A 13,542-nucleotide genomic window follows, 5' to 3' on the forward strand; every position below is an offset into this window, starting at 1 on the left:
GCAGAGGTACAATCCTCAGTGTCCCATTTCCTTTTTTTTTTTTTTTGAATCAGATCCATCCGTCTGGTCCATCCCTTACAATCCCGAATAGGGTATCCTACTACTGAAGAGTCGTATGCGTGTCTGTTATTTGGAGTCCTTGGTTATGGTGAAGGCCAAAGTGTGACATGGATGGGAGCTTCATGGCGAACCTATATTCTTGTGGGTAGAATATTAAAAGCAGAGTCACAGGTCTGTGGTGTGTTCAGCAGGGACCCCGGTGACAACAGTTACTTAGGGTTAGGGCACCGCTATCCGGCCACTACCTTCTGTGTCCCTCTGCATTACTGCCGTTGAGTGACCGCAGCATGCACATGGCCTCTGCTTCCAAGAAAAACATCTCTGTAGACAATGTGACATCCCCAGACACGACCCCTGGAATACTTCACACAGTGTGGACAAACAGCCATTACTGGCTGAGAGTGTCAGAGAGTCAGCTCAGGGACAAAACTTACATGCCTGCACATCCCCCCCCAACAGAGCAGGAGGGCTGGGATTTACCCAAAACTCATTTGGACAGTGTAGGCAGAATTGGTTGGAGTGCAACAAACATCATAGGTCCCCAGCACGTGTAATCCCAGACCTTGCAGAATACGGGTGTTCCTCCTGGATCTCACCTGGCTGTTCATAGTTGGGCCTGTAACCAGCATCGTAAAACTTGATCATACGCTTGATGTGCAAGAGCTTCTGCTGCACCTCTCTGCACTGGCGCTTCTGGGCTTGATAGGTGGGGGTCTGCAAAGGTTAAAGGTCAGTCAGCAGAGAGGCAACAGGTATCACTCGGTATCACATCCATTGCTTGCATGCTGATGAGTGCAACATCAACTAAAGTAATTTAATCCTCCACCATCCATGAAACATTTATAGTGTGGCTCACAGGGGTAAGTATCTGAAATGTCAGTAAGTGTTCCCCAACCTCCGACTCCATCTGTGTCAGAGGGCTTCCACTCACCCTTTTCAGCTCTTTTAGCTGCTTGTACTCCTCCCCCCACACCTAAAGGAACAGAAAGCACAAACTCCTTTTGAGCTATGGGGCCACTGCTGCAGCATGTGAAAAACACTGCACCGTATCTATTATTACGTAATGCAGCGGCTTAAGGGGGTACCAGTCTGATCCCGGGATAACCCGGTCAGCACTGAAACAGGATCATCATACTAATGGCCCTCTCTTTGTGACAAATGTGCATGAAATTGATGAGGTGTGTATTCAGGTGCACACTGGATAAGCAGTGACACGGCCCTCACCTTGTGCTCGGGGACACCCTCCAGCCTTCTAAGCTGGGTACTGATGTCATCCATCTCAGCACACAGTTGCTTGTAGGTCCTCCGGTCAGAGTCAAAAACTTTCTTGTACTGCTGCCGCTGCTCATCCGAAGTAATTTTTGGGTACAGGCTGCTCAGTGACAAAGCCAACAGCAACATGGAAACTGTGCTGCCTGATCCCATGTGACTGAAAGGAACATTATGAGGTAAAATCATGGGGACCTAACCTCAGCCACTGGTCTCGCCCCAGATCGGTGCCACTGTCACCATCACTGGTATATCCTGTTTCGTACTGCGACTCAGTGGGTCCAGTGATGCGGAGCGGTGGGTTCCATGCCAGCTTCCCTTTGGAAACCACAGAGGGGGTGGAGCTAGCCTCGATCCTGTCCCCTTGAGACATCTCCCTGGGGTGGATGAGGTGCATAACTGGTTAGGGAGTCAGGAGGCCTGTGCCTCTTTACCCATTTACCACAGGCTGCTGAGCCTCAGTAGGGCAGTCCATTTAAATACACAGGACAACTTTCATTATTTCTATCTACTTATATCAAGATGCATATTGGCTGCCATATAACTTGAATTATAATGGAAGGACAAGGGGTAACAGGTGTGGTTAAGGAACCGGAAAATGGCTCAGTACAACTACCAGCTGTATCAATAGAATTGGTTCAAACTCCTTTATGAGGAGCTGCTCAGACCAGTTTTGGCTCAAAGGTGCTGTAGTTGGCAGTACTGTGGAATAGTCTTTGCCTTGTCCACCCTTGAACCCTGACCCACCACTCACACGTGTTTGCTGTTGCTGCCTTTACTGTTGACAGAGTCTGTGTTGGCCATGGATGAGGCTGTGCTGTTCTCTCTATGCTGCGATGCAAGGAAGACTGTCGGCTCAAGTGTGGCACTGGGCTCTCCCTCTACATTTTTGACCTAAAACACAAAATACATCTGATATGAGCATACGCAGGGCAGCCCTGGTTCTCATGGAGCCATGAAGCATTATCTGTTCAGAAGCACCATTGGCATTCAGTATTGTGTGGTGAACTAGTAGTCTGTGAGTGTCTGGATAAGTGATCCTCTAAAAACCCAGAAATGCCTGGAGCTCCCAGTATAACCTTTCTCATGGTAGCAGATGGTTGGCTGCTTCCTGAGGTGTCTAAACTCAGCATCACACAGGAAAGGTGTTGGTGGGGTGAACTGGGGGCGGAAATGTGTGTTTGAAAAGCAGTGATGTGTGTTTTATGTTAAAAAAAAAAAAAAAAAAACGGATACTTATGTATATTGGAAAATCTAAAGGCCTGAATGTCCACATACTGTATGTGAAACCATGATGACACTGTTGCTCTAGGCAGGGTCAGTCCATAACAATGTGTCAGAGAAGGTCTTAAGATCAGTTGGAGAACCATAGAAAGGCCCTGAGAAACACCTTATAGCTCCGGTGCAACAATAAGCTCAAAGCTCTTTGTGGGTTGCCAGCCACAGCGTAAGTCCAGAAGGAATGTGTGTGACCTTGGAGCTCTAAGAAAGAGGGAGCTGGGGGAGGTAAGGCTGCACTGGGGTGAAACAAGCAAATCACTCTGCTTGAGATCACTTGTCTTGAGCTATACTACTAACTTTTATTCCTAATTTTTGTAGCAATGCTATCAAACACTTGTATTACGAACTGTGGTCACTGTCATGTGAAAAACAAGAGAATAAAAAAACAGGACAGCTGTAGACTTTAGCCCAAAAGTACTTTTACTACCAATAGGATTACAGGACTGGCTCAGTCGAGAGCTGCATGAAGGGCAAGCATTGCGAATGTGTGTGAGAATTACACCAGTCTGAGCATTACTGTTCCACAGACTTCACCCTGAAATGAGTGAATACTGTGATCAATAACACCTTTGTACTATAATGAAAAAGTCAGAGTCAACCACTAATTGTAAATCTCCATTAATTGCTTTCATTAACCTTTTCCTGCTGTTTTCTTTCCATTCTATGATGCTCCTCAGATGAATACTAACTACCGGAACTGCCAATGCTGGTGCATAACAAATGTTTCACATTCTGCTATTCTTTAAAGGAAAAAATCTTTAACATCAGAATCACGAGTACTTCTTTTCAAGCCTCTGGGAACACAGTGTCACTAAAATGTCACTAAAGACAAGTCCCAAAAGTGAGAGGAAGACTGTCTTCATGGTCTCTGCAATCCATGGTGTGCCAACATTAATGTTAGTTGTTAAATTTGTGACTGGTGTGACACTTAAAGGCATGGCTGTATTGTTCAGAGCGAAACCAGGTGTGTCGGAAAAACACACACTAACAGTGACGTCACGTGACAAAGTCTACAATCAGCAACTGTCTGGAGCACAGGGAGAGCTGCAGACAGTGTGTGCTTTTCCCCTTGAACACACACACCAAATTTCACCCTGATCAAGTAGAGTGTGGGCATCTCACACCGACAGCCATTATCTAGACCACAGACTCTTCAGCGTCTGTGGAACAGTGCAGTCCGGACCACTAAAAAACAGAGCAGAAAAGAAACAGCTACCCTTGGGTCAGAGTTTACTAGGTTGACCACCTGCAATAAAACTCAGCTTTTCAACTGGAACCCTTAGCCATGCCATGCAGAGTGCCCTTGCAGTGCTATGAAAACATAGTGGGAACTGCCTCAGGAACTAACCTCTCTTGCAGCAAGTGCAGAGGAAAAAAAGCACCAAACACTGTGGACTCTGAACCGAGCGTGTTCCTCCACACGGTGTTACACTGGGATATTATCTACATAATTAAACAAGTAACTGATACAAAGCCTTTGTGTGCTGAATCAAATGTTCCTCTGCAGATAACATTATAAAGGTCACAAGCTCATTTTCAAACATATCAAGCTATGAAAGTAACCACATCATTGAAGGATCTTGATTTCAACAACTAGTAGATGCAGTTGTTGCCCATACTTTAGCGTTGTTGGAGCTCTGCTGGGCCTGGACTGATGTCAGAGCTAAGAAGGTAATCTTTGCAACCTGCCATCTCATTCGTTCCACATCGCAAATAGTTACCTTGCCAGGGATAACTGCCAGCTCAGGGGAAGTCAAGGGATAGTTACTCAGTGAAAGACTGCTGCCCTAGACAGTGACTACTTACCCAGTTCTCGATATCCTGGCCCCTGGATGCATGTGTGAAAGGCTTTTCCCAGTAAATGCTTAGCTTTCCATGGCGCCAGATTTTGCCACGTGTCTTCTGAGCAAAGCAGGCAGCAATAGCAAGGGCCAGAACAGCCAAGAAGCCACAAACCATAGCTACCACCTGGTGGGAGGGGGTGGTGTATATCAGCAGCACAAAAAGCATACAAGAAACAGACATTTCACTGAAGCTCCTAAAATTCCACACATCATTCGTACATACAAGGTCAGAGTCACTGTACCTCCTGAGGGTCCATGTGGCAGTAATGGTACAGGTACTGGTTGTAGAAGGGGAACCTCACTGGTCTGACCCCACCGCTGCCTCCGAACATGTTGTGGCACATCATCAGTATGGGGTCGTAGAGGACATTCTGAGAACTCTGGGACATGGGGTTGATGCTGATGATGTACACAATGTCTATGATGCCCAGGAGGGCAGCCATGGCTGAGTCCACCACCACCACCAGCAGGTAGAACCTGCAGCCACGGAAGGTGTCAGCCCTGGAAAAACTCGCCACTAGGATGGCTGAGGACATCAGGAAGCACATGGTGGCCATGGCCATCATAGTCACCTTGGCTGAATAAGGGCTTGGAAAACTGTGGTAGTAGCTAGCTCCAAAGCCACCCAGGCCAGTGCTGTACCCATACTGCACTTCCCAGACCAGGGTGGAGGCCACACAGGTGAAGATAGTAAAGCACAGCACCACCACAATGCACTCCATGATGCGCATGATGCCAGGTGGAGAGATCCAGAGGTAGAAATGCTGTGGCCGCTCTTCCACATATGTAGGACCAGAAGCCACATTAGCAGGGAAGGACTTGCTCCTTGGTGCAAGGAAGTCCCAGGGGACAAAGGCACTGGATGATGAACTGCAAGAGGAGCTGTGCTTGAGGGGGCTACCATACAGCTGTGTACTCTGCATGGTTTACAATGGTGGGGCACCTTTGAAAAAGGACAGAAAACCAAAATACAGCACTGTGCAGGGAGAAGGCTCCATGTCTACCAGCCTCTTGATGGGACATGCTTCACTACTTCAGCATGGTGAGTGCCTGCTAGCCCAAGAACACCCACATATCAGGTATGTGTGCAATGCTGGCACTAAGGTTTCACTCTATTCAACAAGGGTTTCAGTCTATTCATGGTACAGTATTAAAGTTCCAACTCTGAGTTCATTGACAGTCATTTTCACTTAAGGAATATGTTCAATAAACCAGGCTACACAAAGCCAGTCAATAAAATTACATCAGAGCACATGAACATGGTTCCCCGTGTCAGTAGCTTTTCAGGCCCAGGAGAAGCCTTTCTTCATCTTATCTTTTTCCTTACTCACAGATAAACAGGAAGCTGTCACTATGGTGATGTAATGCAGGCCTCATTTTTGCTCTGAGTGAAACTGACCCCCATCAGGGAGAGTTTACATGCTGATAATTGCTGGTTCTTTCCTTCTGTCTATCTGCAGGGTGGAGAAATGATGGAGTCAGACAAACTCTAAGAGGAAATCCCTAAATGAGTGCAATAAACACTTGTGGTCAGTCTTTCTCCTGCAGTCTCAAACCTGCTCTGCTGGCCTCAAATTGCCCCTCCATCCTCGATACATACAACATCCAAATATGTTAGTTTCCTGCCCATGTTCAAGAGGAGGCGCTCTGTGCTCCTCCGTTTCCCACCACACTTGTTTCCATCTGTGTTTCTGGAGAGCAGCGGAAAAGTCATACTTCATTACTGTGAGGGCAGAGCTGTCACGGTATGTAATGAGATGGAGCCAGAAAACCTGGGAGAATGATATGATTTGTGGTGACCCTTGTGCTCTTTGCAGCCATTCAGCTGTGTGATGCACTCCCTTATCACAAGTTGAGGGACAAACACACCTTCACAATTGGATGGCGCATAGTGCAAAAGGGGAGAAGCTGGATTGTGAGAACATATAAAACTACTGTTATTCCACTGAAAGAGGTTGCCTTGCCAAAGCTCTGTGAGCATCCCCCAGATTACACTGTTAGGTTTCCGTAAACCAAAGTCATTTTGTCTAAAAGCTAAGCAAGTAACAGCAACACATTCCCCAACTGGGTGACACTGGTATCTACTCTTAGTAGATACAGTACATTAAAGGACAGCTGGTAGCATAGTGGTTAGAGCTACTGCCTTTGAACTTGAAGGTTGCAGGTTCAATTCCCATCTCCAGCTGTAGTACTCTTGAGCAAAGTACTCACCCTAAATTGCTCCCCTTAAAAAAAAAAAAAAAAAAAAAAAAAAAAGTCCAGCTGTATAAATGGGCAATTAACTATAAGCACCTTAACATAAGTTGCTTTGGAGAAAAGCATCAGCTAAATGAGTAAATGTAAAGCAAACTCTCTGTGCCCTGACTGACCTGCAAAACCTGATCATGCAGTCTTATTTTTCAATGTAATAGATACATGTTCTAAATATTGTACAGTCTGAGCAGTCACCTGGAGACTGCCTGGCCTTAGTGCACTGTGATACCATCCACGGTTGCCATGGAAGTGTTGCTTGTCTCCCCCGTGCCCCTTTGCCGGGGTCCTGAATAATTCACAACATAGAACACACCTCCGTGCGCTTTGTACCGGGCTGTCCACAGCACCTCACATTTTCCATCCTAGCGGCCCCTGTCCAGGCACTCAGCTGGACAGAACGTGAAGCTGAACAACATGGGTTTGAAACCACTGGGATATTATTATCTGTGCATATTCTGTAGAAGACCATATTGTGTTTAGGGTCTGCACAAGAGGCCACTGTCTCCATGAGGGAAGATAAACAGGGCAGATTCACAACTGCACTGACTCTCAAAAACCAGGAGCACTAAAACGTGGAGCCTGCGTTTGAATTTAGAGCTTCCATCTGAACGCGAACTGGGTTCGATCACCTGCTGCTCCCAATAACACACGGTCACCTTGCTCGACAGCAGAGAAAAGGCCTGTTTTGTTCGTCTGCTTTCGCTAGTAGTATAGTTATGTTCATAAACGACCGGGAGGCTGGCGTCCTGTCCGGGGTGCACACTGCCTGCAGCCCAAGTTTACTTTTAGGAGAGGCTCCAGAACAGCTAACTCACTAGACACGTGGTAATGTTGAGAATCAAATACTAAAACAAGTTGTAGTGAAATAAACAATGAAAGGGATTAGTCTAGAATCATGTGTTGTTTTTTCCTGCTCCAGGTCCATCCTCAGGTAACTTGGGTGTGTGTAAACACCGTAACATTTTCTTGCTATTTTTATTTATTACTTTTGCTTTCTTAATGACTTTTCCCCACCACTGTGTCTTGGTTGAAAATAAATGTTACAAGCTATAGCGTCGCCATTAAAATTGAGCGGGAAAACTGAAAAATATCTTTAACCGATTTACGGCGTTTGTTTACCCCCATGCAGCATCATCTTCTAAATGCAGTTCATTTCCCCCAACTCTCGGTATTTTTTCCAGACGTGACCATCCGTCGCACCTACCTGTGCAGCGGCGGGAACCCAGAGAGACAGAGAGAGTGAAAATCTTTCTTTCACTTGACGCCGGTGCGTAACTGACAGAAACGGAGGGAGATGCTTCTTCCAGCAGCAGATTTTCCTCACACATGATGATGATGATCCATCGTCACGCGCCTCCTCACATTTTTCTTCCCACCCTTCTCGTCAGATTTTCTTCTTCTTCGCGTTCTCACATTTTGTCACGTCTCGTCGACTTCTCGCCTCATCTTCTCCGATTCTTCTTCGTGTTTCCTTCACATTTTGTCAGGTTCACAGGCGCTCAGCGCTCGGCACGCCCGTCTGTTGGCGGGCGGCGCGTGGAGCCCCGTCTCGCGGCTCCTCCTCGTCACCCATTAGGTCTCGGGTGGCCGCCGTTCCAGAACGAGGCGGTTCGAAGACGCGCGCCCGTGCACGCGGACGGGCCGAGAGTCGCGCGAAGGAGTCCGTCGCTGTGGCGCGTGGAGCGATTAGAAATGCAAAAGACGGTATTAACGCAGTTCTTCATTTCAAGGCCATTTTACTCCTTATTTCAGTTCCGAGACACAGAAGTCGCACAAAACAAGGAAAGAAGAGGAGCAGAGCGATAGAAGCTCAGGCTCTGTCTGTGAGCTCCACATGATCGTTTGTTTGGGCCGTGAAACAAACGGTCGCTATTTGGTTTCATCGCCTCAGGTCCAGTTTTTAACTAGAATATATGTCACAAGTTTCACATCGTAACACTCGGACTTGTTTAAATCAGCCTTGGAGAGGTTTTACACTGTTGTGCCTGCACACTCTTTCAAGCACATTACTAAAAAACAAAGCTTTGACAAATACAAAAGATAAATGTTTTATATTTATTAGACACTTTTGTCCAAAGCGACTTCCAATGAACTCTATGTAGTGTTATCAGCCCACACACCTTAGTCACCACGGTGACTTACACTGGGTCACTCATCCCTACATCAGCAGAACACACACCACAGGGGAACCTGAACAGCATGTTCCCAGAGGAAACCCGCACAGACGGGGAGAACATGCAAGCTCCACACAGACTGAGCGGGTATCGAACCCATGTCCTCTCGCACCACACAGGCGCCGTGAGACAGCAGCGCTACTCCCCCTGCCACCATGCCACCGCTTTTTCTGTACATTTCAAACATGGAATGATATTTCAGCGATCTAGCTACGCCGACCCTGCGAGCCACACACCTTCCAGAAAGTTCCATGGCTGTACATGAAGGCCAAGGGTTTCCCCAGAGGTGTGTTTTATTAAAATGGGTTCCCTCGCTTTATGGATTCCGCTGTAGAGGTGCGGGGCACCCAGGAGCCTCAGGGTTACGGCTGCTGCCTTGCTCAATGAATGTTGTAAGTCATGTCAGCTATATAAATAAGTGTAAACGGCGTACTGTTCTCGGGGTACAGCCGCAGGACTCCACGTGGAATTCGAACCCGGCATAGCCTGCGGTGTGGGAACGGATGAGCCGAAGCACCGCGCCCAGCGCAGAGCGGGAACAGGGGAATGGGGCCAAAGTGCCGCCGGGCCGGGTGCGTAGGCGTACCCGCTGCCTCGGCCGCCGCCGTCCTCATCTGACCCCCTCGTTCACCGCGCAGCTCCGGTCGAAGTCCTGGATCCGACCTTTGATGTGGGTCAGTTTGGCCTTCAGGTACTCGCATCGCTCCCTCTTCTCCAGAAAGGTCGGATCCTGCCGGTCACACACGTGTACTGTTACCAAGGGCACATCAACACTCGCTGAAAATGCGCTTTATCTCGAAATGTTTCTCTCAAAGGGTTCGCCTTCCTGCCGCAGGTGGTACCTACCGTTAACAGTTTGCGTGTCAATGCGTCACTTATTAAACTGCACAAGGAACAGCAAGGTGGAGAGGTAACAGAGATAACGCTGCTGACGACTTACGTTCTTTTTCACCTTGTACTGCTGCAGGACTCTGGAGACTCTCTCTTGGTCCTGTATGAGATACAGACGTGACTGAGCGAATGCACCTCGGCATGACATGTCTCATCCCGAGAGTTTCCTGCTGAAGACCTTCGAGCCCGTACGAGAGCTTTTCGCCAGAAGCTCTTCCCTTCCCCGCACTCCTCCAAACACCGTCGGCGAGCCGCTCTCACGAGACGCATCAACTAGGCCCCTGTTGCAGGGCGAGGCCGCGAAGCACGCCGCGTACAGGAGGCGCAAGGAGAGCGCGGGGCGCGTTTTGCACGTTGCACTTTGCTCTTGCGGCTGCAGCGGCGTCTCACCTCGTGGTTCCCGGCATCTCTCAGGAGTCTGCTCATCACGAGATCCAGCTCGGCAAACTTGCTGACGGTGGCGCTGACCTCCTCGTGGAGCTCTCTGTACTCCTCGTACTGGTCGTTGAAGACCGCCCTGTACTGCTCCCTGTCGTCCAGCGAGCGGATTGCCGGGTACTTCCTGCAGGGGCACGGAGGTCACTCGCAGCATGAGCTCAGCAATTCCATCACATGTCAGAAAGAACACGCTGCCGCACCGAGCATGCGGCTCACGAGCACTGGGATCCTGGCGAAGGCCGTATTACGGCGCTACGCCTCACTCACATGATGTAGTCTGCGATGACCCTCGGCTTCGGAACGTATCCCGTCGGAATGTTCCGGCTCAGGGCCACGGGGTCCTCGCTCTCCTCGGAGAAATGGATCCGCTTGCTGGGTCGCGCAGAACCGTCCTTTGGCTCCGCAGATCCGGCGGTCCCGGACTGGCTCTGCACCGGGCCGGGAAGGGGTGCATGCTGGGAAAGGAGAGGGGTGAGTAGTATGGCGGGTGCGTGACTTCCTGGATCTTGAAAAGATCCCGAAAGCACCGCCGCCGACACCACGTTTGAGCGGCTGACCCCAAGCGCGTGGCGAACCATGCCGAAGGCCCAGGGCACCGCGCTCTACCGGCCCGGCGCGGAGAAGGAGCTCTCGGCCGGAGACGCTCGCCTCGCTCGCCTCGTGTTTTTTGTACCGTGTTCCGTTCACAAGCTGCGCGTTTCACTGCTGCCGCTGGGGAAGCTCGGGGTGTTGGAGACCCCCTGCGAGCTCCGCCTTCTCGTGCTGCAGCCAAATGGACGGTAACCTCATGCTTTAAGCGACTTTGGGGACACAAACAAGAAGTAACGCACGGGCCCAGCTCTCTAAGCGAGCTGAGGATCTGGACCTGCGGGTGGTGTAAACGCGCACCTCTGCCTCGGTCTCAGCCTCCAGGGCCCGTCTGTGGCGCCGCGCCGCCTCGTGCCGCCACATTTTGAGACACACCAGGAAGCTGACCAGATAGGTGAGCATGTTGATGAAGATGAAAGCGGTGCCCGCCATCTGCCCCCCCTGGACCCTGCACAGCGTCGACAGCAGCGGGTTGTAGCCCACGCTCGTGTAGCACAGGCCGCCGCGGTTCAGGTCGCTGAGGTAGACCACGCCGGCGGCCATGTAGAGCAGGAAGACGGCCACGTTGATGACGGCCTCGGTCAGGGGCCACCAGTGAGAGTCCAGCAAGATGGTGCGGTAGTACATGGTGAGTCCCAGCATGAGAAGGAGCACGGTGACGATCCATGCCAGGCCGGCCACGGCAAGCACGAACGCGGTCATGGGCCCCTTGTAATAGTACCCGTTCGTGCCGTAGCCCAGGTAGCCGCCGTAGCCCCCGTACAGGTTGTACCACTCGCCGTCCTTCTGGATGTAGGCGCAGACGCACGCGAACACCATGCCCCCGAAGAGGAGCTGCAGGCCGCCCAGGAGCCTCAGCAGGCCGGGCCACGACTTCATGTAGGAGTACTTGAGCTGGTAGACCTCCAGCTTCTGGGCATAGTACTCGCTCGGGGTTACGGCGGTTAGCACCGACTCGTCCGGGGGCTCCTGGTAGTGCTCTTCGCTCGCGGCGGAACCGCCGATGCTGCCGGCCAGCAGCGCCTTGCGTGAGTTCAGGGAGTCTCCGGGGTCCCCGAAGCTGCGGTGCAACAGGGGGCTCACGGGTGGGCTCACTCGGGTTCCGTTGGGCAGGATTACCGGGGGGGGCGTGGCCTCGGTCCACTTCCTGAAGAGCCCCCCCCACGAACGGGGAAGAAACTTCCTCCAGCTCTTCTCACCCTGCCTCTCCGAGCCGACCCGATGGTCCACCCGTCCTCGGCCCGGAGCGCCGGAGCTCAGGGCGTACGGGTCGGCGGTGTCCGAACGCGCGCGACACGGGACGTCCCCCGGCGGGGGCGCCGTGTCATCGGGACCGTCGCACCGTCCGGCGGACCCTCTCGGGTTCCATCGGTCCTCAGCATCCACGGAGCTCATGCTCTCCCGTTCCAAAGGGGCGCTGAGCGGAGCTATCCAATAGGACGTAGGGACGCACAGCAGACGTCTACCTTCTGTTGTGGGGACGAGCAAAAGTCCACATCTGCAAAGATGAGCAGCAGGTACCAAAAGGCCGGTTTCAAAACATTTCTGCAACGAGAGGATGCAGGCAGATGAAGCCTGGAACCAGTGTGTATATTCGCTCCAGGAGCTGTGTTGCTCATTCCAGAGATATTAGAGTCACAGCGATACCTGGAGCCTCAACTCTGTTCAATAGATCTGAGCAATATTAAAATTGCGTTCAAATGTTACATTGTGTCAGTTTGGTTTTTTCACTATTTTACAGTATTTCTGTTCGTTTCTCTGCTACTGATCTCCAAAGAAATGGACTGAATCACGAGGAAGTCATCGCTCTCGCTGTAGCTTTCGCTCTCCTTACTGTCTTTCGCTGTATTTCAATGTGTTTCGCTGTGTTTTACTCTGTTTCACTATACACTTCACTCTGAGCTGCGGACGGAGGGGAGATCCGTCACACGAACAGTTTCAAAAGTAGTTCCATTGGACACAGTGAATGACATTAAAATAACTGCAACGCATTTTTTACACTGAGGATCTGAAACACGTAATTCACTCACTCACACACAGCGTTTTACCTGCTCTTTTCCTCCGTCGTTCAGGACTTTCGAGCGTCGACTTGTCTCCAAGTTCGGAGAGGAACTGAAAACTCTGCGCGCGTGAGAGAGAGTTACTATGTAGCTGTGTGTTTGTCTGTGAAAAATTCTCTGCGCTACAGGACTTGGCCGCCCGCGGTCGAAGTCGGGGACTGAACGAACACACACACACACACACACACACACACACACACACACACACACACACACACACACACACACACACACACACACACACACACACACACACACACACACACACACACACGCGCGTTGACACTGCGGCTTAATCATTAACACCTAAACGTTTTTAATCAGAAACTCCGCGCTCGCAGATGGAACCGAGTTCCGCGCCCGAGCTGTTTTCTTCTTCTATTATTATTTATAATAACAATTTAGAAACAATAATAATAAAATCAATCTGCGGGGGTGGATGCGACTTGACACCGGGTGAGGGGCCCCGCCGTCCGCCTCTTTTCCGCCTCTCTTCTCCGTCCAGGGTCTCGAACCCAGTCCTAGAGGGCTGGATCCGCTCTGCACGCGGACACATTTCCGCTTCTTCCAGCGGAACTGCGGACCGCCGGACAACAACGCGGTGGCCGTTACGAAGCTGCACGGCAGGGGGCAGTACCGGCCTGCAGCCTCGCGCTGTCCTCTCTCCTGTGTCTCATATCTATG

General features: G+C 50.6%; 2 protein-coding genes across 4 annotated transcripts; both read right to left on the minus strand.

Annotated features, from left to right (window-relative positions):
- Positions 1 to 63: 63 nt before the first annotated feature.
- On the minus strand, positions 64 to 8,187 carry LOC108921580 (occludin-like). Of its 2 annotated transcripts, XM_018731091.2 has the most exons (9): positions 7,912 to 8,187; positions 5,786 to 5,908; positions 4,697 to 5,397; positions 4,417 to 4,578; positions 2,084 to 2,223; positions 1,530 to 1,706; positions 1,285 to 1,432; positions 992 to 1,033; positions 64 to 774 (listed from the first exon to the last, which is right to left on the minus strand). In XM_018731091.2, the coding sequence occupies exons 3-9, from the start codon at positions 5,375 to 5,377 to the stop codon at positions 592 to 594; spliced, it is 1,533 nt and encodes a 510-aa protein (XP_018586607.1). In that variant the 5' UTR covers positions 5,378 to 5,397; positions 5,786 to 5,908; positions 7,912 to 8,187; the 3' UTR covers positions 64 to 591. The 2 variants fall into 2 exon arrangements, with proteins under 2 accessions (XP_018586607.1, XP_018586608.1); XM_018731092.2 differs by lacking the exon at positions 5,786 to 5,908.
- A 915-nt stretch (positions 8,188 to 9,102) lies between these two features.
- LOC108921379 (MARVEL domain-containing protein 2-like) lies at positions 9,103 to 13,054 on the minus strand. 2 transcript variants are annotated; one of them, XM_029249391.1, is made up of 6 exons: positions 12,847 to 13,054; positions 11,099 to 12,296; positions 10,478 to 10,665; positions 10,163 to 10,334; positions 9,822 to 9,872; positions 9,103 to 9,611 (listed from the first exon to the last, which is right to left on the minus strand). In XM_029249391.1, the coding sequence occupies exons 2-6, from the start codon at positions 12,191 to 12,193 to the stop codon at positions 9,492 to 9,494; spliced, it is 1,626 nt and encodes a 541-aa protein (XP_029105224.1). In that variant the 5' UTR covers positions 12,194 to 12,296; positions 12,847 to 13,054; the 3' UTR covers positions 9,103 to 9,491. The 2 variants fall into 2 exon arrangements, with proteins under 2 accessions (XP_029105224.1, XP_029105223.1); XM_029249390.1 differs by having other exon boundaries at positions 11,099 to 12,343.
- Between the last annotated feature and the right edge of the window lie 488 nt (positions 13,055 to 13,542).

Source organism: Scleropages formosus, chromosome 25, assembly GCF_900964775.1.
Source record: "Scleropages formosus chromosome 25, fSclFor1.1, whole genome shotgun sequence".
In the NCBI taxonomy this organism is placed as follows: Eukaryota; Metazoa; Chordata; class Actinopteri; order Osteoglossiformes; family Osteoglossidae; genus Scleropages; species Scleropages formosus.